The sequence below is a fragment of the Sebastes umbrosus genome, chromosome 18, assembly GCF_015220745.1.
Source record: "Sebastes umbrosus isolate fSebUmb1 chromosome 18, fSebUmb1.pri, whole genome shotgun sequence".
In the NCBI taxonomy this organism is placed as follows: domain Eukaryota; kingdom Metazoa; phylum Chordata; class Actinopteri; order Perciformes; family Sebastidae; genus Sebastes; species Sebastes umbrosus.
This window is the reverse complement of record NC_051286.1, coordinates 23,350-47,412: the sequence shown is the minus strand read 5'-3', so window position 1 is coordinate 47,412 and position 24,063 is coordinate 23,350. Positions and strand designations below refer to the sequence as shown.

General features: G+C 37.5%; 2 protein-coding genes across 2 annotated transcripts in view; both read right to left on the bottom strand.

The window, feature by feature from the left end:
* Positions 1–1,496: 1,496 nt before the first annotated feature.
* On the bottom strand, positions 1,497–5,969 carry LOC119477507 (salivary glue protein Sgs-3-like). Its single transcript, XM_037751607.1, has 2 exons — positions 2,670–5,969; positions 1,497–1,999 (listed from the first exon to the last, which is right to left on the bottom strand). The coding sequence occupies exons 1-2, from the start codon at positions 3,867–3,869 to the stop codon at positions 1,988–1,990; spliced, it is 1,212 nt and encodes a 403-aa protein (XP_037607535.1). The 5' UTR covers positions 3,870–5,969; the 3' UTR covers positions 1,497–1,987.
* Positions 5,970–6,629: 660 nt separating this feature from the next.
* The window catches only part of LOC119476987 (probable serine/threonine-protein kinase kinX), a 39,653-nt gene continuing 22,219 nt past the window's right edge, over positions 6,630–24,063 (bottom strand). Inside the window, exons 16-36 of the mRNA XM_037750725.1 lie at positions 23,864–23,911; positions 23,729–23,782; positions 23,578–23,625; positions 23,249–23,491; positions 20,299–20,346; positions 20,169–20,207; positions 20,011–20,046; positions 19,854–19,901; positions 19,715–19,765; positions 19,530–19,577; positions 19,286–19,336; positions 19,053–19,085; positions 18,840–18,887; positions 18,128–18,175; positions 17,968–18,000; positions 17,079–17,126; positions 16,857–16,991; positions 15,091–15,126; positions 14,962–14,988; positions 11,344–11,388; positions 6,630–6,959 (exon numbers count right to left, since the gene is read on the bottom strand). Coding sequence (XP_037606653.1) covers positions 6,766–6,959; positions 11,344–11,388; positions 14,962–14,988; positions 15,091–15,126; positions 16,857–16,991; positions 17,079–17,126; positions 17,968–18,000; positions 18,128–18,175; positions 18,840–18,887; positions 19,053–19,085; positions 19,286–19,336; positions 19,530–19,577; positions 19,715–19,765; positions 19,854–19,901; positions 20,011–20,046; positions 20,169–20,207; positions 20,299–20,346; positions 23,249–23,491; positions 23,578–23,625; positions 23,729–23,782; positions 23,864–23,911 — 1,361 coding nt within the window. The 3' untranslated portion in view covers positions 6,630–6,765. The remainder of the gene's footprint in view (positions 6,960–11,343; positions 11,389–14,961; positions 14,989–15,090; positions 15,127–16,856; positions 16,992–17,078; positions 17,127–17,967; positions 18,001–18,127; positions 18,176–18,839; positions 18,888–19,052; positions 19,086–19,285; positions 19,337–19,529; positions 19,578–19,714; positions 19,766–19,853; positions 19,902–20,010; positions 20,047–20,168; positions 20,208–20,298; positions 20,347–23,248; positions 23,492–23,577; positions 23,626–23,728; positions 23,783–23,863; positions 23,912–24,063) is intronic.

Genomic DNA, 24,063 nt, shown 5'->3' with positions numbered 1-24,063 from the left:
ATTGTTATTATTATTATTGTTGTTATTATTATTATTATTATTATTATTATTATTATTATTGTTATTGCTATTATTATTATTATTATTGTTATTATTATTATTGTTATTATTATTATTATTATTGTTATTGTTATTATTATTATTATTATTATTGTTATTATTATTATTGTTATTGTTATTATTATTATTATTATTGTTGTTATTATTATTGTTATTGTTGTTGTTATTATTATTATTATTATTATTGTTATTATTATTATTATTGTTATTATTATTATTATTATTATTATGTGAGGATTCAGACACTGAATGACTTTCTTCTTTTAATGATTGATCATTTCCTGATGATGAATGCATAACTCTTTTATTGATTTGATATTCATATCACTGTTCTTTGATTGTATAGTTACAGTAGGAGCTGTAGGGGAGACCACTATACGACCTGGATAGTGACGTTATTATGGGATGCCAGTATATATAATAGGAGTTGAGTTAGCAGCTGTTAAATGTTTATAAATGTCCTCAAAGACAATTTGCTGAACTGCATCATGTAAAACGAGCAAAATAAATACGGACACACGTCAACTTTCACATTCTCTCTTCATTTTCTGTCTCACTTCAGTTTCTGATGTCTGTTAACAGGTAGGACATAAAGACAACCTGTCTGTCTGCTGGGACTCAGGGAAGACATAAAAACAACCTGTCTGTCTGCTGGGACTCAGGGAAGACATAAAGACAACCTGTCTGTCTGCTGGGACTCAGGTAGGACATAAAGACAACCTGTCTGTCTGCTGGGACTCAGGACATAAAGACAACCTGTCTGTCTGCTGGGACTCAGGGAGGACATAAAGACAACCTGTCTGTCTGCTGGGACTCAGGGAGGACATAAAGATAACCTGTCTGTCTGCTGGGACTCAGGGAAGACATAAAGACAACCTGTCTGTCTGCTGGGACTCAGGGAGGACATAAAGACAACCTGTCTGTCTGCTGGGACTCAGGACATAAAGACAACCTGTCTGTCTGCTGGAACTCAGGGAGGACATAAAGACAGCCTGTCTGTCTGCTGGGACTCAGGGAGGACATAAAGACAACCTGTCTGTCTGCTGGGACTCAGGGAAGACATAAAGACAACCTGTCTGTCTGCTGGGACTCAGGGAAGACATAAAGACAACCTGTCTGTCTGCTGGGACTCAGGACATAAAGACAACCTGTCTGTCTGCTGGGACTCAGGGAGGACATAAAGACAGCCTGTCTGTCTGCTGGGACTCAGGGAGGACATAAAGACAACCTGTCTGTCTGCTGGGACTCAGGGAGGACATAAAGACAACCTGTCTGTCTGCTGGGACTCAGGGAGGACATAAATACTTTGCAATGACTGAAAATAGTAGACGCGTTTCTTCCGAGCAGGAAGTCCTAAACGTCCTTCTGTGTCCCTCAACGAGACGTCTCATCATTCTGGCTCGTCAGTAATATAAAGAATCACAGTAACAGCCTCACAAATTTCTGCAAATATTTATTGAAATTCGGACTCAGAATGCGTTTAGGTGATTCTCCGTGTTATCACCACAGCAGACGTCCTCAGTCGAGTCCTGAAACGTCTCTGCTGACGTTTAATTGGCTCCTAAAAGGTTTAAAAAGTGTGATGGAGTCTGGTGTGATGACATCATACACCTCGGTAGTTTATACCGTCTCCTTATGAAACATAGTTAACATGATTACAGTCTATTGATGATGCTGAACAACACAACAAAAATATCCTCTCAACAAAAATCTATTTTCATCTCTTAGACTCAGAGTCAGTCTGCAACTAATCAACCAGCTGCCGTCTATATGCAGATGACTGACTGGTGTGTGTTTAACACCGGAGAGTGACGCTTGTGTGAAATACAGCTGAAAAACGCGTCGCTGTACTTCCTTTAAATCACACCGTCATGCACATTAACATCAGAAATCATTAACAAATCAAAGTGATCCTTCGAAAACAACCTCAAACAGATTTGTTCGGTGGAGAAAATTACTCCAATAAAGCAACTCATCTGCTTTCTTATGACAACACAATCATCAAATTCCCCGCCGACTTTAAGTCTTCAAACTCTTATTGCAGATTTCATTCACAAAATCAAGCCCACGAGGTTCAGCAGCACCTCAGAAAGACTTCTGAAATCTTTACAAAGTCTCTTCAAAAGTAGATTTAAAACATTTCCTGTAGATCTGCAGCTGCTGCAGCAGGTTCCTCCTCGTCTTCCTCCAGAGCTCACACCTGGAACACACCTGGTTTTAACAGCTTCAGACTGTAACTGAATAAAATATATAAAATTATCGATAAATACTGACCTACAGATACCAGAAACTCTGTCCCAAATGTTTCTGGAGAGATCCTCAAATATCAAGAATATATAATAATATATAATAATATATAATAAAGGTCTCTGTGGAACTGCTCAGCAAAACTTAAACATTCAGTCGGAGTGTCGTCAACCATAAATGTTGACTTTATGGTTTTTATGTAACGTTGTTTTAGGCAACGTTATTTTGCGTAACATTGTTTCAGGTAAAGTTGTTTTAGGTAACGTTGTTTTACGTAACGTTGTTTTACGCAACGTTATTTTACGTAACGTTATTTTACGTAACATTGTTTTACGTAACATTGTTTTACATAACATTGTTTTACGTAACATTGTTTTAGGTAAAGTTGTTTTAGGTAACCTTGTTTTAGGTAAGCTTGTTTTACGTAGCGTTGTTTTACGTAGCGTTGTTTTACGTAACGTTGTTTTACGTAATGTTGTTTTACGTAATGTTTTACGTAGCGTTGTTTTACGTAGCGTTGTTTTACGTAACGTTGTTTTACGTAGCGTTGTTTTACGTAATGTTGTTTCAGGTAAAGTTGTTTTAGGTAACGTTGTTTTACGTAACGTTGTTTTACGTAACGTTGTTTTACGTAACGTTGTTTTACGTAACGTTATTTTACGTAACGTTGTTTTAGGTAACGTTGTTTTAGGTAACGTTGTTTTATGTAACGTTGTTTTACGTAACATTGTTTTACGTAACGTTGTTTTACGTAACATTGTTTTAGGTAAAGTTGTTTTAGGTAAAGTTGTTTTATATAACATTGTTTTACTTAACATTGTTTTATGTAACGTTGTTTTATGTAACGTTGTTTTAGGTAACCTTGTTTTAGGTAACCTTGTTTTACGTAGCGTTGTTTTACGTAGCGTTGTTTTACGTAACGTTGTTTTACGTAACGTTATTTTACGTAACGTTATTTTACGTAACGTTGTTTTACGTAACGTTGTTTTACGTGACGTTGTTTTATGTAACGTTTTACGTAACATTGTTTTACGTAATGTTGTTTTACGTAACGTTGTTTTACGTAACGTTGTTTTACGTAACGTTGTTTTACGTAATGTTGTTTTACGTAATGTTGTTTTACGTAATGTTTTACATAGCGTTGTTTTACGTAGCGTAGTTTTACGTAGCGTAGTTTTACGTAGCGTTGTTTTACGTAACGTTGTTTTACGTAATGTTGTTTCAGGTAAAGTTGTTTTAGGTAACATTGTTTTATGTAACGTTGTTTTACGTAACATTGTTTCAGGTAAAGTTGTTTTAGGTAACATTGTTTTACGTAACGTTGTTTTACGTAACGTTGTTTTACGTAACGTTGTTTTACGTAACGTCGTTTTGCTTAACGTCGTTTTACGTAACGTCATTTTACGTAACGTCGTTTTACGTAACGTCGTTTTACGTAACGTCGTTTTACGTAACGTCGTTTTACGTAACGTCGTTTTACGTAACGTCGTTTTACGTAACGTTGTTTTATGTAATGTCATTTTACGTAACGTCATTTTATGTAACGTTGTTTTGCGTAACATTTACATAACACGCCTCTGAAGTAAATCTTTAAAAACAATTAAAAACATGTAGTTGAAGTTGTAAAAAAGGCTGAATAATTTACAGCTGGTAACTGTAGTTGTCAGCGAACGTTACTCAGACAGAATAATACAGCCAGACTTCTTCTATACAACTGGAGGAGTCGCCTCCTGCTGGCTGGGAGACAGGATGCAGGTTCATCATTGACCTCTGGAGACCTCTGGAGATTAACCCTGAGAGACTGAGGATGGAGCTGCAGTACAGTGAGGATGAGGAAGCTGTGGGTTAAAGATACGGTCGCCCTCCTCCTTAAATATCAGTTAAATATCAGCTCCGAGTCCGTCCAGGTGTTAAACTTTAGGTAACCACTGTAACAGTACGAGTGCATTAATATTACAGTTTAGAAGCTGTTAGTGAGTATAAAGTGAAGACCCCAGTGGGTTTGGAGGACTGATGCGGGTCTCATCCCTCTCAGCATCACTGAGCTGACGGAGTGAAACAACCTCTGGGTTCTTTGGAGTCGAGGTTCTCATTCAGTAAGACAGAAAACAAACTGCAGCTGTTGTTCAGGTACAGAACCAGAGAGTGAGCTAACTGGAAATATCATATCATATATAATATATATATATATATATATATCAGGCTTTGTAAATAAGCTGCTGGTTAACATTTATCCGCTGTAGCAGACATCACAGCGTCTCATTGGTTGGTCACATTACGGTTCTGTCTCTGAGCCGCAGACTCTAAAGATGGCTGCCGCGTCTCCACTTCCCCCCCGCTCAACAGAATGAAGCCAAACTATGGATCGATACGGAAGCTAACATCTGGAGATGTTGACGTCGTCATGAGGGGGTGGAGCCGCCGCGGTATCGAGGTCACCCGCCCGAATCACGAGCCGATCAGCTCGTCAGCGAGAGAGACTCACAGCTGTCCATCATGAACGTCCCGCCCCCTTTTTATAGCGTCAAATAAGTAAATAAAACCAAACTGATCAGAAACATGAACAAACCCCAGAACTACCTATAACAACAGAAACCATCTTTATTTAACTTTTTAGTTCTTTAGTTTGACCCATCCGCTAACACAGAGGGGGACGGGGGGGGCAGGGCTTACTGCAGCCAGCCACCAGGGGGCCATCCAGATGTTTTGGCTTCACTTTAACGGAGCTGTCGTGTCGGCCATCTTTATATTCAGTCTGTGCTCCAAACATGCTAACTTAAAATAAAGACAGCTCAATATGCAGAAATATGAACGCTGACTCGTCAACAACGACTTCTGAGGTTTAAAGAAAAGAAAGGCCAATTATACCAAACAAAATAACAGTATTCAAGTATTAAATTATTAATAATAATATTAGATGATGGGAACAAATACTGTAAACTTTCACGTCAAGCCCTTATGTTCACCTGGTTGAAGTTAAGGACACTTCAATTTCTCCTTAAGGCAGATATATTAAAACAAAACGCAGCGTCTGGGAATGAAAAATATCCAACAAACTGCATCTAACACGTCAGAGTACGTCAGTAAACTATCATATATTCTCTTCCTGTAGCGACGAGCTCAGCTTCCTGCCTGATATATTATCTCTATCAGATGTCTCCTCGTTATTCATCATTAATCAGCGTTCAACGTGCTGATGAGACGGCTGGTCGGCGGTCGGAGACAGAGAGGCTGCTGGGATCTAAACGTGGGAGCTCCTGAGATTTAACCTCCAAACATCGACATGTTGATCTGGTTCAGACGCAGCGAAGCAGCAACACACAGCTGGTGATGATTCATAAATAAGAGAGGAAACACGCTGTTGATCACAGCTCGGATAGTAAAATATGAAGTCATATTTAAGCCCATCAAATCCAATACTAAACTATTCTTTGTTTTTTTTCTTATTTCTTAAAAAACTCCTGATTTATTTTCCTTTATCATTTGATGCAAAATACTGTCTCAGGATTGTTTAGGTATTATCAGTTTTATATTTATTACTAATATTTTTTTAAATGGGTATCTTTCAAAACTAAAAGTATTTATTATTAATATTATTATTATTATTTTAAAGAGGGGTATCTTTTAAAACTAAGAAATTGTATTACTCTTGTTTTTTAAAAAAGAGTATCTTTAAAACTAAAATTATTTATTATTATTATTATTACTATTATTTTAAAAAATGGGTATCTTTTAAAACTAAAAGTATTTATTATTATTATTATTATTTTAAAAAGGGGACTCTTTTAAAAGTGAAAGTATTAATTAGTATTATTTTACTTTATTTTGTCTTTCTCACTGTACAAAATGTTTTTTCAGCACAAAAGCCTTAAAGTATAAATGCTGAATGAGATAAAATAAATATACCATGATAGAATATATATATATATATATATATATATATATATATATATATATATATATATATATATTATACATGCCCAAGCTGTGTGTGTGTGTTTATTTCAGCCTACAAATATAAGTGTTATGTACATTATACTGGTTTTAGAATATTCACATAAATGCTTCCTTGTTTGGTGATATTATATTATATTATATTATATTATATTATATTATATTATATTAAAATATTTTATATTATATTATATCTACGGCTCAGCGAGGCGAGGCGGTGACGACTAGTGAGGAAACTATCAGGAGCTCAACCACACAGAGAATAAATAATTACATCAATACATTAGAAGTATAGACAGTAGTATACTGTAGTAGTATACTGTAGTAGTATACAGTAGTATACTGTAGTAGTTTACTGTAGTATACTGTAGTAGTTTACTGTAGTATACTGTAGAGTCCACTCTTCTCTGTCTGTGGTTCGTCCTCAGATTTAAGAGGTCTCCCCCTGCTGGAGGACAGAGGGGACGCAGTGCTGTCAGACGTGAGGACAGAGTTCATGTCGTCCTATCGGCCCGACGCCCTCGCCGCCCGCTGCTGCTGCTGCTGCTGCTGCTGCTGCTGCTGCTCCATCATGGACCGCAGGGCGGGGGACATCATCGCGGGGGACATCATGGCGGGGGACATGGCCGGGGTGAAAGGTCGTAGGGGGTACTGTGCATTTTTCCCGGGGACGTAGATACACTGGAAGTATCTCTGGCCTGTGGAGAGGTGGGATGGAGGAGGAGTGTTAGATTAATAACTCCGTTATAAACTGTTAGTAGTTCTCTAACAGCTCTAAACTGTTAGTAGTTCTCTAACAGCTCTAAACTGTTAGTAGTTCTCTAACAGCTCTAAACTGTTAGTAGTTCTCTAACAGCTCTAAAGTGTTAGTAGTTCTCTAACAGCTCTAAACTGTTAGTAGTTCTCTAACAGCTCTAAACTGTTAGTAGTTCTCTAACAGCTCTAAACTGTTAGTAGTTCTCTAGCAGCTCTAAACTGTTAGTAGTTCTCTAGCAGCTCTAAAGTGTTAGTAGTTCTCTAACAGCTCTAAACTGTTAGTAGTTCTCTAACAGCTCTAAACTGTTAGTAGTTCTCTAACAGCAGCTCTAAACTGTTAGTAGTTCTCTAGCAGCAGCTCTAAAGTGTTAGTAGTTCTCTAACAGCAGCTCTAAACTGTTAGTAGTTCTCTAACAGCTCTAAACTGTTAGTAGTTCTCTAACAGCTCTAAACTGTTAGTAGTTCTCTAACAGCTCTAAACTGTTAGTAGTTCTCTAGCAGCAGCTCTAAAGTGTTAGTAGTTCTCTAACAGCTCTAAACTGTTAGTAGTTCTCTAACAGCAGCTTTAAACTGTTAGTAGTTCTCTAGCAGCTCTAAACTGTTAGTAGTTCTCTAACAGCTCTAAACTGTTAGTAGTTCTCTAACAGCTCTAAACTGTTACTAGTTCTCTAGCAGCAGCTCTAAACTGTTAGTAGTTCTCTAACAGCTCTAAAGTGTTAGTAGTTCTCTAGCAGCAGCTCTAAAGTGTTAGTAGTTCTCTAACAGCTCTAAAGTGTTAGTAGTTCTCTAACAGCTCTAAACTGTTAGTAGTTCTCTAGCAGCAGCTCTAAAGTGTTAGTAGTTCTCTAGCAGCAGCTCTAAAGTGTTAGTAGTTCTCTAACAGCTCTAAACTGTTAGTAGTTCTCTAGCAGCAGCTCTAAAGTGTTAGTAGTTCTCTAACAGCTCTAAACTGTTAGTAGTTCTCTAGCAGCAGCTCTAAAGTGTTAGTAGTTCTCTAACAGCTCTAAAGTGTTAGTAGTTCTCTAACAGCTCTAAAGTGTTAGTAGTTCTCTAACAGCTCTAAAGTGTTAGTAGTTCTCTAGCAGCAGCTCTAAACTGTTAGTAGTTCTCTAACAGCTCTAAAGTGTTAGTAGTTCTCTAGCAGCAGCTCTAAACTGTTAGTAGTTCTCTAGCAGCTCTAAACTGTTAGTAGTTCTCTAGCAGCAGCTCTAAACTGTTAGTAGTTCTCTAGCAGCTCTAAACTGTTAGTAGTTCTCTAACAGCTCTAAACTGTTAGTAGTTCTCTAACAGCTCTAAACTGTTAGTAGTTCTCTAACAGCAGCTCTAAACTGTTAGTAGTTCTCTAGCAGCTCTAAACTGTTAGTAGTTCTCTAACAGCTCTAAACTGTTAGTAGTTCTCTAACAGCTCTAAACTGTTAGTAGTTCTCTAGCAGCAGCTCTAAACTGTTAGTAGTTCTCTAACAGCTCTAAAGTGTTAGTAGTTCTCTAGCAGCAGCTCTAAAGTGTTAGTAGTTCTCTAACAGCTCTAAAGTGTTAGTAGTTCTCTAACAGCTCTAAACTGTTAGTAGTTCTCTAGCAGCAGCTCTAAACTGTTAGTAGTTCTCTAACAGCTCTAAACTGTTAGTAGTTCTCTAACAGCTCTAAAGTGTTAGTAGTTCTCTAACAGCTCTAAACTGTTAGTAGTTCTCTAACAGCTCTAAACTGTTAGTAGTTCTCTAGCAGCTCTAAACTGTTAGTAGTTCTCTAGCAGCTCTAAAGTGTTAGTAGTTCTCTAACAGCTCTAAACTGTTAGTAGTTCTCTAACAGCTCTAAACTGTTAGTAGTTCTCTAACAGCAGCTCTAAACTGTTAGTAGTTCTCTAGCAGCAGCTCTAAAGTGTTAGTAGTTCTCTAACAGCAGCTCTAAACTGTTAGTAGTTCTCTAACAGCTCTAAACTGTTAGTAGTTCTCTAACAGCTCTAAACTGTTAGTAGTTCTCTAACAGCTCTAAACTGTTAGTAGTTCTCTAGCAGCAGCTCTAAAGTGTTAGTAGTTCTCTAACAGCTCTAAACTGTTAGTAGTTCTCTAACAGCAGCTTTAAACTGTTAGTAGTTCTCTAGCAGCTCTAAACTGTTAGTAGTTCTCTAACAGCTCTAAACTGTTAGTAGTTCTCTAACAGCTCTAAACTGTTACTAGTTCTCTAGCAGCAGCTCTAAACTGTTAGTAGTTCTCTAACAGCTCTAAAGTGTTAGTAGTTCTCTAGCAGCAGCTCTAAAGTGTTAGTAGTTCTCTAACAGCTCTAAAGTGTTAGTAGTTCTCTAACAGCTCTAAACTGTTAGTAGTTCTCTAGCAGCAGCTCTAAAGTGTTAGTAGTTCTCTAGCAGCAGCTCTAAAGTGTTAGTAGTTCTCTAACAGCTCTAAACTGTTAGTAGTTCTCTAGCAGCAGCTCTAAAGTGTTAGTAGTTCTCTAACAGCTCTAAACTGTTAGTAGTTCTCTAGCAGCAGCTCTAAAGTGTTAGTAGTTCTCTAACAGCTCTAAAGTGTTAGTAGTTCTCTAACAGCTCTAAAGTGTTAGTAGTTCTCTAACAGCTCTAAAGTGTTAGTAGTTCTCTAGCAGCAGCTCTAAACTGTTAGTAGTTCTCTAGCAGCTCTAAACTGTTAGTAGTTCTCTAGCAGCAGCTCTAAACTGTTAGTAGTTCTCTAGCAGCTCTAAACTGTTAGTAGTTCTCTAACAGCTCTAAACTGTTAGTAGTTCTCTAACAGCTCTAAACTGTTAGTAGTTCTCTAACAGCAGCTCTAAACTGTTAGTAGTTCTCTAGCAGCTCTAAACTGTTAGTAGTTCTCTAACAGCTCTAAACTGTTAGTAGTTCTCTAACAGCTCTAAACTGTTAGTAGTTCTCTAGCAGCAGCTCTAAACTGTTAGTAGTTCTCTAACAGCTCTAAAGTGTTAGTAGTTCTCTAGCAGCAGCTCTAAAGTGTTAGTAGTTCTCTAACAGCTCTAAAGTGTTAGTAGTTCTCTAACAGCTCTAAACTGTTAGTAGTTCTCTAGCAGCAGCTCTAAAGTGTTAGTAGTTCTCTAGCAGCAGCTCTAAAGTGTTAGTAGTTCTCTAACAGCTCTAAACTGTTAGTAGTTCTCTAGCAGCAGCTCTAAAGTGTTAGTAGTTCTCTAGCAGCAGCTCTAAAGTGTTAGTAGTTCTCTAACAGCTCTAAACTGTTAGTAGTTCTCTAGCAGCAGCTCTAAAGTGTTAGTAGTTCTCTAACAGCTCTAAAGTGTTAGTAGTTCTCTAACAGCTCTAAAGTGTTAGTAGTTCTCTAGCAGCAGCTCTAAAGTGTTAGTAGTTCTCTAACAGCTCTAAAGTGTTAGTAGTTCTCTAACAGCTCTAAACTGTTAGTAGTTCTCTAGCAGCAGCTCTAAAGTGTTAGTAGTTCTCTAGCAGCAGCTCTAAAGTGTTAGTAGTTCTCTAACAGCTCTAAACTGTTAGTAGTTCTCTAGCAGCAGCTCTAAAGTGTTAGTAGTTCTCTAGCAGCAGCTCTAAAGTGTTAGTAGTTCTCTAACAGCTCTAAAGTGTTAGTAGTTCTCTAGCAGCAGCTCTAAAGTGTTAGTAGTTCTCTAACAGCTCTAAAGTGTTAGTAGTTCTCTAACAGCTCTAAAGTGTTAGTAGTTCTCTAACAGCTCTAAACTGTTAGTAGTTCTCTAGCAGCAGCTCTAAACTGTTAGTAGTTCTCTAGCAGCTCTAAACTGTTAGTAGTTCTCTAGCAGCAGCTCTAAAGTGTTAGTAGTTCTCTAACAGCTCTAAAGTGTTAGTAGTTCTCTAACAGCTCTAAAGTGTTAGTAGTTCTCTAACAGCTCTAAACTGTTAGTAGTTCTCTAGCAGCAGCTCTAAACTGTTAGTAGTTCTCTAGCAGCTCTAAAGTGTTAGTAGTTCTCTAACAGCTCTAAAGTGTTAGTAGTTCTCTAACAGCTCTAAAGTGTTAGTAGTTCTCTAACAGCTCTAAACTGTTAGTAGTTCTCTAGCAGCAGCTCTAAACTGTTAGTAGTTCTCTAACAGCTCTAAAGTGTTAGTAGTTCTCTAGCAGCAGCTCTAAACTGTTAGTAGTTCTCTAGCAGCTCTAAAGTGTTAGTAGTTCTCTAGCAGCTCTAAACTGTTAGTAGTTCTCTAGCAGCTCTAAACTGTTAGTAGTTCTCTAACAGCTCTAAACTGTTAGTAGTTCTCTAGCAGCTCTAAACTGTTAGTAGTTCTCTAGCAGCAGCTCTAAACTGTTAGTAGTTCTCTAGCAGCTCTAAACTGTTAGTAGTTCTCTAGCAGCAGCTCTAAACTGTTAGTAGTTCTCTAGCAGCAGCTCGTACCTGGTTTCTTCTTCTCTGTGATGTTGTCGTCAGTCTGAGCCTCTTCTGGAGGAAACAGGATAAATACGTTGTTATGGTATAAACAGTAATGTTGGTGTGTGAGTGTGAGTCAGTGTGTGAGAGACAGAAGACGAAGGACGACGTGCACGTCAATAATTTATTATATATAATATATTATATTATAACTATGATTAATGAAGCAGATCTGGTTCTTTCAAACACTGTAAACTAAAACACGGTGATTTTCTCTCATTAATGTGAATGTTGGTTTCATCATCAGACACTAAACAGACTGTTGGACTATGTGATGTTAGTGGGGGGGTGATACTCCACTGGATGACTCAATAAGAACACAACATTAATAACCCACTGGTTTTAATGGGTTTAACTCTAATAACCCACTGGTTTTAATGGGTTTAACACTAATAACCCACTGGTTTTAATGGGTTTAACACTAATAACCCACTGGTTTTAATGGGTTTGACTCAAATAACCCACTGGTTTTAATGGGTTTAACACTAATAACCCACTGGTTTTAATGGGTTTGACTCTAATAACCCACTGGTTTTAATGGTTTTAATGGGTTTAACACTAATAACCCGCTGGTTTTAATGGGTTTAACTCTAATAACCCACTGGTTTTAATGGGTTTGACTCTAATAACCCACTGGTTTTAATGGGTTTAACACTAATAACCCACTGGTTTTAATGGGTTTAATGGGTTTTACACTAATAACCCACTGGTTTTAATGGGTTTAATGGGTTTTACACTAATAACCCACTGGTTTTAATGGGTTTAACACTAATAACCCACTGGTTTTAATGGGTTTAATGGGTTTTACACTAATAACCCACTGGTTTTAATGGGTTTAATGGGTTTAACACTGATAACCCACTGGTTTTAATGGGTTTAACACTAATAACCCACTGGTTTTAATGGGTTTAATGGGTTTTACACTAATAACCCACTGGTTTTAATGGGTTTAACACTAATAACCCACTGGTTTTAATGGGTTTAATGGGTTTTACACTAATAACCCACTGGTTTTAATGGGTTTAACACTAATAACCCACTGGTTTTAATGGGTTTAATGGGTTTTACACTAATAACCCACTGGTTTTAATGGGTTTAATGGGTTTAACACTAATAACCCACTGGTTTTAATGGGTTTAACACTAATAACCCACTGGTTTTAATGGGTTTAATGGGTTTAACACTAATAACCCACTGGTTTTAATGGGTTTAACACTAATAACCCACTGGTTTTAATGGGTTTAATGGGTTTTACACTAATAACCCACTGGTTTTAATGGGTTTAACACTAATAACCCACTGGTTTTAATGGGTTTAATGGGTTTTACACTAATAACCCACTGGTTTTCATGGGTTTAATGGGTTTAACACTAATAACCCACTGGTTTTAATGGTTTTAATGGGTTTAACACTAATAACCCACTGGTTTTAATGGGTTTAACATTAATAACCCACTGGTTTTAATGGGTTTAACACTAATAACCCACTGGTTTTAATGGGTTTTACACTAATAACCCACTGGTTTTAATGGTTTGAATGGGTTTTACAATGATAACCAACTGGTTTTAATGGGTTTTACACCGATAACCCACTGGTTTTAATAGGTTTAACACTAATAACCCGCTGGTTTTAATGGGTTTAACACTAATAACCCACTGGTTTTAATGGGTTTAACACTAATAACCCACTGGTTTTAATGGGTTTAACATTAATAACCCATTGGTTTGAATGGGTTTCACATTAATAACCAACTGGTTTTAATGGGTTTAACACTAATAACCCACTGGTTTTAAAGGGTTTTACACTGATAACCCACTGGTTTTAATGGGTTTAACACTGATAACCCACTGGTTTTAATGGGTTTTACACTGATAATCCACTGGTTTTAATGGGTTTTACACTGATAACCCACTGGTTTTAATGGGTTTAACACTAATAACCCACTGGTTTTAATGGGTTTAACACTGATAACCCACTGGTTTTAATGGGTTTAACACTAATAACCCATTGGTTTGAATGGTTTTTACATTAATGACCCACTGGTTTTAATGGTTTTAATGGGTTTTATACTAATAACCCACTGGTTTTCATGGGTTTTACACTAATAACCCACTGGTTTTAATGGGTTTTACACTAATAACCCACTGGTTTTAATGGGCTTTACACTAATAACCCACTGGTTTTAATGGGTTTAACTCTAATAACCCACTGGTTTTAATGGGCTTAACTCTAATAACCCACTGGTTTGAATGGACTTTACACTAATAACCCACTGGTTTGAATGGGTTGTTAACGTCATTAAAGCAGGTTCTTATTGAGTGGAGCAGCAGGAAGATGGTGGAAATAGAGTGAATACCTTTAAGCTTTACCTGAAGCTCTGTTCCCATTCTCTATGAACAACAAGCACACGCCATCAAACATGGAGACAACCTCATCTCTACGTCATCCAGGTGAGTACTACAAGTTTCTCTCTTCATCCAGGAGGTTTAATCAGCTCTACTGACTGGGGGGGGACCGTCTCCAACCAGGTCCAGCTACTCCCTCATCAATCCTCATCAGTCCTGCAGTAACACCTCCCCATCACCTGACCTGCCCCGCCCACCTGCTCACCTGCTCACCTGCTCACCTGCTCACCTGCTCACCTGCTCACCTGTTTCCATTCCCCTCATCAGTCCTGCAGTATAAATACCGGCTCATTTCACTCATTCTCTGACAGATTCTCTACTCTGCTAATGCCCTTCTGACCCTCACCTGTCTTCTGACCCTCACCTGTCGTCTGACCCTCACCTGTCTTCTGACCCTCACCTGTCTTCTGACCCTCACCTGTCTTCTGATCCTCACCTGTCGTCTGACCCTCACCTGTCGTGTGACCCTCACCTGTCTTCTGACCCTCACCTGTCTTCTGACCCTCACCTGTCTTCTGATCCTCACCTGTCTTCTAACCCTCACCTGTCTTCTGACCCTCACCTGTCTTCTGACCTTCACCTGTCTTCTGACCCTCACCTGTCGTCTGACCCTCACCTGTCTTCTGACCTTCACCTGTCTTCTGACCCTCACCTGTCTTCTGACCTTCACCTGTCTTCTGACCCTCACCTGTCGTCTGACCCTCACCTGTCTTCTGACCTTCACCTGTCTTCTGACCCTCACCTGTCTTCTGACCTTCACCTGTCTTCTGACCCTCACCTGTCGTCTGACCCTCACCTGTCGTCTGACCCTCACCTGTCTTCTGACCTTCACCTGTCTTCTGACCCTCACCTGTCTTCTGACCTTCACCTGTCTTCTGACCTTCACCTGTCTTCTGACCCTCACCTGTCGTCTGACCCTCACCTGTCGTCTGACCCTCACCTGTCTTCTGACCTTCACCTGTCTTCTGACCCTCACCTGTCTTCTGACCTTCACCTGTCTTCTGACCCTCACCTGTCGTCTGACCCTCACCTGTCTTCTGACATGAGTAAATATGAACTTTTATCTTAACCTGTTTTCTGACAACAATATTTCCTGTTGTTCAGTATACTGTAACTGATAACTGATAACTGATAACTGATAACTGATAACTGATAACTGATAACTGACGTTCATACTCACTGGCGTGTGAAGGTTGTTTCTCTTTATCTATAATGAGAGAATGACAGAAGAGAGAGAGAAAGTGATCGATGTCAAACGTCCACAGAAAACTTTCTCAACATTAGATCATCTCTGACTGTGAATCCAGACCTTGAGCTTCTTTGACAGATTTCTTCTCAGCTTTGCCTGAGAGAGAGAGAGAGAGAGAGGAGAAAGAGAAACAGCTTTATTACATCCTGATAATAACTCTGTGTAATCGCGTTGAACATTTAATATTCTAATATTATTATTATTGTGTTCTCAGAGTGATTTAGCATTCTAGTATTGTTATTGTGGTCTCAGAGTGATTTAGTATTCTAGTATTATTGTTATTTTGGTCTCAGAGTGATTTAGTATTCTAGTATTGTTATTTTGGTCTCAGAGTGATTTAGTATTCTAGTATTATTGTTATTGTGTTCTCAGAGTGATTTAGTATTCTAGTATTATTGTTATTGTGTTCTCAGAGTGATTTAGTATTCTAGTATTGTTATTTTGGTCTCAGAGTGATTTAGTATTCTAGTATTATTGTTATTGTGTTCTCAGAGTGATTTAGTATTCTAGTATTGTTATTGTGGTCTCAGAGTGATTTAGTATTCTAGTATTGTTATTTTGGTCTCAGAGTGATTTAGTATTCTAGTATTATTGTTATTGTGTTCTCAGAGTGATTTAGCATTCTAGTATTGTTATTGTGGTCTCAGAGTGATTTAGTATTCTAGTATTATTGTTATTTTGGTCTCAGAGTGATTTAGTATTCTAGTATTGTTATTGTGGTCTCAGAGTGATTTAGTATTCTAGTATTGTTATTTTGGTCTCAGAGTGATTTAGTATTCTAGTATTGTTATTTTGGTCTCAGAGTGATGCAGCTCAGTTTGTCCCTAATTGGAATTTTATGGTTCATAAAACATTGAATCTGATAATCTGCCAGTGTGATTTCTCCTGACAGACGTAAGTAACACGTCTCTTTGTTTCCCCTGCTCCTCCACTTCTGGTTATAGTAACCAGTAACTAGTAACTAGTAGTAACTGTTAACCAGTAGTAACTAGTAACCAGTAGTAACCAGTGGTAACCAGTGGTAACCAGTGGTAACCAGTGGTAACCAGTAGTAACCAGTAGTAACCAGTGGTAACCAGTGGTAACCAGTGGTAACCAGCGGTAACCAGTGGTAACCAGTAGTAACCAGTAGAAACCAGCAGTAACCAGTGTTAGTTACCTGGTTGAGACGGAGATCTGGCAGGTTTCTCCTCCTCCAGTAGTAACCAGTGACTAGTAGTAACCAGCATTTGCCAGTAGTAACCAATAGTAACAATAGTTAGTTACCTGGTTGAGACGGAGAGCTGGCAGGTTTCTCCTCCTCCAGTAGTAACCAGTAACTAGTAGCTAGTAACCAGTTGTAACCAGTAGTAACCAGTAGTAACCAGTGTTAGTTACCTGGTTGAGATGGAGATCTGGCAGGTTTCTCCTCCTCCAGTAGTAACCAGTAACTAGTAGTAACTAGTAACCAGCAGTAACCAGCAGTAACTAGTGTTAGTTACCTGGTTGAGACGGAGATCTGGCAGGTTCTCCTCCTCCAGTAGTAACCAGTAACTAGTAGTAACCAGTAACTAGTAGTAACTAGTTACCAGTAGTAACCAGCAGTAACCAGTGTTAGTTACCTGGTTGAGACAGAGAGCTGGCAGGTTTCTCCTCCTCCAGTAGTAACCAGTAACTAGTAGTAACCAGTAACTAGTAGTAACTAGTTACCAGTAGTAACCAGCAGTAACCAGTGTTAGTTACCTGGTTGAGACAGAGATCTGGCAGGTTTCTCCTCCTCCAGTAGTAACCAGTAACTAGTAGTAACTAGTAACCAGCAGTAACCAGCAGTAACCAGTGTTAGTTACCTGGTTGAGACGGAGCTCTGGCAGGTTTCCCTTCCTTCGCCTCAGAGGTGACGTTTGTCCTCCTCACAGCTTCCAGTCTGGATCTCAGTCTGATGGGCTGTGGACGTGGTTCTGGTTCTGGTTCTGGTTCTGGTTCTGTTGAAGTTAATAGAGAAGATGATGCTCACGAGGAGTTTGTGTTGAACTGGATGATTGAAATGTTAAAAGTGTTCAGAGTCTAACCTTTCTGGGCTCTAGAAGTCTTCACTTTACTCCCTACCCCCGATTCTGCTGAGAGCAGCAAAAACACCTTAGTTAGTTGGTTGGTTGGTTGATTGGTTGGATGGTTAGTTGGTTGGTTGGTTGGTTGGTTAGTTAGTTAGTTAGTTGGTTAGTTTCCTTCATCTCTACAGTCACTGATATGAGTGATTGACTTCAGTACTATTTAATAACATGTTAGTCACTGATATGAATGATTGACTTCAGTACTAGTTAATAACATGTTAGTCACTGATATGAATGATTGACTTCAGTACTAGTTAATAACATGTTAGTCACTGATATGAATGATTGACTTCACTACTAGTTAATAACATGTTAGTTTCCATCAGTCACTGATATGAATGATTGACTTCAGTACTAGTTAATAACATGTTAGTCACTGATATGAATGATTGACTTCAGTACTAGTTAATAACATGTTAGTCACTGATATGAATGATTGACTTCACTACTAGTTAATAACATGTTAGTTTCCATCAGTCACTGATATGAATGATTGACTTCAGTACTAGTTAATAACATGTTAGTCACTGATATGAATGATTGACTTCAGTACTAGTTAATAACATGTTGGTTTCCATCAGTCACTGATATGAATGATTGACTTCAGTACTAGTTAATAACATGTTAGTCACTGATATGAATGATTGACTTCAGTACTGGTTAATAACATGTTGGTTTCCATCAGTCACTGATATGAATGATGGACTTTAGTACTAGTTAATAACATGTTAGTTTCCATCAGTCACTGATATGAATGATGGACTTTAGTACTAGTTAATAACATGTTAGTCACTGATATGAATGATTGACTTCAGTGCTAGTTAATAACCCGTCAGTGTGGAGTCACCTGATCTCCTCTTGTGTGGCGCTGCTGCAGCGTCTGGTTTCAGGAGGAAAGAGTCCTGGTTAGTGAACTGAATCAGTTGTTTTTATATTAGCTGCTTCTTCTGGATTAGTTATTAATTATTACACTTTCTATAACTCTCTCTGGCCTGGTCATGTTTTACCTTTCTTAGCAGCTGCAGCAGGTTTGGTTTTCTCTTTAACGGCTGGTTCTGTAAAAACAAAGATATGAAAACTCAAAGATATAAATAATACAGTCTTAAAGCCATTTAGACATTATCATTGTAGGGCTGTAAAAAATAGTTTGAAGCTGCTAAACTTCAGTCATAACGTTGACATTTTAATTCTAAATCAGCATTGGAATGCTTTGAAGGCAACTTTTCTTTTTGTCTATTCATTGTGTTTAAACCCGCCGTTTGGTGCAGATAAAGATCAGATTACACCGATATTATTAGTATTATACTAATATTATTAGTATTATACTGAGAGTCCAGTGGCGGCTGCGTAGGATTGTTTCTGACTCGTGTGATCCAAACATTTCCAATAAGTGTTGTAAAGTCTAAAATTATTGAATAAAACATGAATGTAATCATTTCCATAATGAAATATTCCGCTTCAGTCCATATTTGTTGGCGTTTAGCCTTTCAAAAACTACATTTTCACTGCGGTCAAAAAACTGTTTGCTCTCCCGCTCGCCATCGCAAACAGAGGGAGGCAACACACCTGTATTAATAAAACAGCACCATAAATTACATTTATAGAACCATGATAACCATTTTTTGCATGATGAGGTCATAAAATATGACGGCAAACGTTCGAAGCTTCGTTCAAAAACTTCAAGAAGGAAACTTTATATTCCACCTAAATGTTCATTACCTTTCTTAGCAGCTGCAGCAGGTTTGGTTTTCTCTTTAACGGCTTTCTCTGTAAAAACAAAGATATAAAATATAAATTAAAACAGTCTTAAATCCATGTTAACATTATGGTGATGACCTCTCAGTCTAATTGTATGTTAATAAGATCGTTTTCTAGTGTTTTGTTTTATTTATATCAAGCAGAAACTTTACATTCTACCTAAATGTTCATTACCTTTCTTAGCAGCTGCAGCAGGTTTGGTTTTCTCTGTAAAAACAAAGATATAAAAACTCAAAGATATAAAATATAAATGAAAACAGTCTTAAAGCCATGTTAACATTATGGTGATGACGTCTCAGTGTACTTGTATGTTAATACTGTAACTTCCTATGAGATTGTTTTCTCTTGTTTTATTGTATTTATGTGAAGTACAGTACAAACTTTATATTCCACCAAATGTTCATTACCTTTCTTAGCAGCCACTGCAGGACTTTTGGTTTTCTCTTTTACAGCTTTCTCTGTAAAAACAAAAGCAACGGAATCAAAGATATGAAATATATAAATGAACAAAATATTAAAGCCGTTGTGTTGTTCAGTTGTTCATTTTCAGTCCGAAGTTTACGTCTTCTCATTCTCCAACACTGAAACTTTCTGAGAAACTTCTTTTCTCTTGTTTTATTTTATTTATGTGAGGTGGAAAATGTTCATTACCTTTCTTAGCAGCTACAGCAGGTTTGGTTTTCTCTTTTACAGTTTTCTCTGTAAAGATAAGAGCAACGGACTCAAAAAGATAAATATATATATACAGTATATATAAATGAACCCAATCTTAAAGACATTTTCACATTATTTATGTGAAGTAGAAACTTTATATTCCACCAAAATGTTCATTATACCTTTCTTAGCAGCTGCAGTAGGTTTGGTTTTCTCTTTTCTTGCTGTTGGTTCTGCAACATAAAAATATGAATAAGTTATATTAAATTAAAATGGATATTCTCCTCAAGAGAAGCTCAGTGAGTTCCAGAGTTTATTCACCTTTCTTTGCAGCAGCAGCTTTGGTTTTGTCTTTGGCAGCTGCAGCGTCTAGATTTGGAGAAATGAGTGTTGAGTTATGTTATTAATATCTTACTGAAGTGTGTGTAGATTTACTATCTGGATCATAATCATCTGTAACACTGAAAACATAAAGGACCTTTCTTTGTTGTCTGTCTGGCTGCTGCTGCTGTCTCTGAGGGGATAAATGAGTAATGAATTAATCCTGTGTCATAGCGTACATCACTGTTTAATGCTGCAGACGTGGTTATTTACGACAGATTAAACATTCAGTGGATCTGGAGACGCAGACGGTACCTTTTTCTGTTTCAGCAGCCTTGCTTTTCTTCTTTGCTGCTGGAAAATATCACATATTGATTATTGTTCACAGCAGTGATTAAGAGAAAGATAATTCTGTGAGTTTAACTATGAATTAAATAGTTTGTACCTTTCTTGGTGGAGGTAGCCTTCACTTCCTCCTCAACAGTCTCTGGTTCTTTAAGAGAGAAAACAGATTAGACAAGTCAACAAACTGAAGGTTTCTCTTTTATATTTCTTCAGCAAAAATACTTTATTACAGTTTGAAGTAACATTTTCAATCTGGTGAATATGTTGAATCAAAATTAAACTCATCATTTACTCTCCCTGACAGGTCAACTGTTTCTCATCTCAACCGAAATAAGTTGTAGTTTTGTTACCTAAACCGAAATAACTTGTAGTTTTGTTACCTAAACCTAAAGAAGTTATAGTTTTGTTACCTAAACCTAAAGAAGTTGTAGTTGTGTTACCTAAACCGAAATAAGTTATAGTTTTGTTACCTAAACCTAAAGAAGTTGTAGTTTTGTTACCTAAACCTAAAGAAGTTGTAGTTTTGTTACCTAAACCTAAAGAAGTTATAGTTTTGTTACCTAAACCTAAAGAAGTTATAGTTTTGTTACATAAACTTAAAGAAGTTATAGTTTTGTTACCTAAACCTAAAGAAGTTGTAGTTTTGTTACCTAAACCGAAATAAGTTATAGTTTTGTTACCTAAACCTAAAGAAGTTGTAGTTTTGTTGCCTAAACCTAAAGAAGTTGTAGTTTTGTTACATAAACCTTAAGAAGTTATAGTTTTGTTACCTAAACCGAAATAAGTTGTAGTTGTGTTACCTAAGCCTAAAAAAGTTGTAGTTTTGTTACCTAAACCTAAAGAAGTTGTAGTTTTGTTACCTAAACCGAAATAAGTTATAGTTTTGTTACCTAAACCTAAAAAAGTTGTAGTTTTGTTGCCTAAACCTAAAGAAGTTGTAGTTTTGTTACATACACCTAAAGAAGTTATAGTTTTGTTACCTAAACCGAAATAAGTTGTAGGTTTGTTACCTAAACCTAAAGAAGTTGTAGTTTTGTTACCTAAACCGAAATAAGTTGTAGTTTTGTTACCTAAACCTAAAAAAGTTGTAGTTTTGTTACCTAAACCGAAATAAGTTGTAGTTTTGTTACCTAAACCGAAATAAGTTGTAGTTTTGTTACCTAAACCTAAAGAAGTTATAGTTTTGTTACCTAAACCGAAATAAGTTGTAGTTTTGTTACCTAAACCTAAAGAAGTTGTAGTTTTGTTACCTAAACCTAAAGAAGTTATAGTTTTGTTACCTAAACCTAAAGAAGTTATAGTTTTGTTACATAAACTTAAAGTTATAGTTTTGTTACCTAAACCTAAAGAAGTTGTAGTTTTGTTACCTAAACCGAAATAAGTTATAGTTTTGTTACCTAAACCTAAAGAAGTTGTAGTTTTGTTGCCTAAACCTAAAGAAGTTGTAGTTTTGTTACATAAACCTTAAGAAGTTATAGTTTTGTTACCTAAACCGAAATAAGTTGTAGTTGTGTTACCTAAGCCTAAAAAAGTTGTAGTTTTGTTACCTAAACCTAAAGAAGTTGTAGTTTTGTTACCTAAACCGAAATAAGTTATAGTTTTGTTACCTAAACCTAAAAAAGTTGTAGTTTTGTTGCCTAAACCTAAAGAAGTTGTAGTTTTGTTACATACACCTAAAGAAGTTATAGTTTTGTTACCTAAACCGAAATAAGTTGTAGGTTTGTTACCTAAACCTAAAGAAGTTGTAGTTTTGTTACCTAAACCGAAATAAGTTGTAGTTTTGTTACCTAAACCTAAAAAAGTTGTAGTTTTGTTACCTAAACCGAAATAAGTTGTAGTTTTGTTACCTAAACCTAAAGAAGTTGTAGTTTTGTTACCTAAACCGAAATAAGTTGTAGTTTTGTTACCTAAACCTAAAGAAGTTGTAGTTTTGTTACCTAAACCGAAATAAGTTATAGTTTTGTTACCTAAACCTAAAGAAGTTGTAGTTTTGTTACCTAAACCTAAAAAAGTTGTAGTTTTGTTACCTAAACCGAAATAAGTTATAGTTTTGTTACCTAAACCTAAAGAAGTTGTAGTTTTGTTACCTAAACCGAAATAAGTTGTAGTTTTGTTACCTAAACCTAAAGAAGTTGTAGTTTTGTTACCTAAACCGAAATAAGTTATAGTTTTGTTACCTAAACCTAAAGAAGTTGTAGTTTTGTTACCTAAACCTAAAAAAGTTGTAGTTTTGTTACCTAAACCGAAATAAGTTGTAGTTTTGTTGCCTAAACCTAAAGAAGTTGTAGTTTTGTTACATAAACCTAAAGAAGTTATAGTTTTGTTACCTAAACCGAAATAAGTTGTAGTTTTGTTACCTAAACCTAAATAAGTTGTAGTTTTGTTACCTAAACCTAAAGAAGTTGTAGTTTTGTTACCTAAACCGAAATAAGTTGTAGTTTTGTTACCTAAACCTAAAAAAGTTGTAGTTTTGTTGCCTAAACTTATGAATTTGTAGTTTTGTTCATTTTTACAACATAATAGGTGTAGTAGGCGTAGTAGGCGTAGTAGGCCCCTACTGACCCACATGTATGGTGCTTATAGCGACTGATCTCGCCTATTTAATGGCCTGATAACAGGTGAATCAGGTGAATGAGGTGAATCAGGTGAATGAGGTGAATGAGGTGAATCAGGTGAATGAGGTGAATCAGGTGAATCAGGTGAACCAGGTGAACCAGGTGAACGAGGTGAATCAGGTGAATCAGGTGAATGAGGTGAATGAGGTGAATCAGGTGAATCAGGTGAACCAGGTGAACCAGGTGAATGAGGTGAATGAGGTGAAGCAGGTGAATCAGGTGACTCAGGTGAACCAGGTGAACCAGGTGAATGAGGTGAATGAGGTGAATCAGGTGAACCAGGTGAATGAGGTGAATGAGGTGAAGCAGGTGAAGCAGGTGAATCAGGTGAACCAGGTGGAATGGGGGATAATAAATTAGTTTGGCCATATTGACTGGAAGCTTTGAATCTGTACGTACCGTATCAGAATATCAGAATAAATGGTGTGTTCTCACCGTGGACCGGAGCTCCAGCCGGCTGAGCTTCAGCAGCTGGACTCTGGATCTCAGGCTGGACTGGAGCCTCTCGCTCTGTGGCCTCTGGCTGTACTGGCTGTACTGGTTCTGCTTGGGGCTGCATCACTGGCTGCATGGGTTGATACGGTTGGTACTGGGCGTAGAGCGGCTGCTGATAAAGAGGCTGCAGCGGTGGAGCTCCGGGATGGACCGGGTGAGCAGTCAGAACCGGAGCAGACGGAGCTGGAAACAAATATGTGTTTTATAGTCCAGCAACATCATTACTGATATTATATCAGTTATAGCTGATGTGACAACAGTGTGAGTACCTGACATGGTCGGAGGAGGGTACGGGTTGTCTGTGACCACGTGATGAACTGGAACATAAAGAGATATGTATATATATATATATATATATATATATATAGAAGCAGAAGAGTTATGAAGTCAGATATTTATTTCCTCTGCATGATAACTTACCGTACCAGCCAGGTGGGGACGGGCAGTAGACTGGAGCAGGACGGCATGGACCAACTGAAAATACATTCTCCAGGTTACTACATGAATATAATTATATATACATTCAATTCATAATGAATATAACAGCTATTATACCTTCATGTCCCGATTCTGGGACCTCCTCTTGTTTCTTCGTCTCTGTCTCTGTCAGAGAAAAAGAACCTGCTACGTACAACAGACTGCTGCTACGTATAACAGACCGTTGCTACGTACAACAGACCGTTGCTACGTATAACAGACCGTTGCTACGTACAACAGACCGTTGCTACGTATAACAGACCGTTGCTACGTACAAC

Coding starts and splice junctions, on each gene's coding strand:
- LOC119477507 (XM_037751607.1), bottom strand. CDS start 3,869: ATGTTACGCAAAACAACGTTACATAAAATGACGTTACGTAAAATGACA.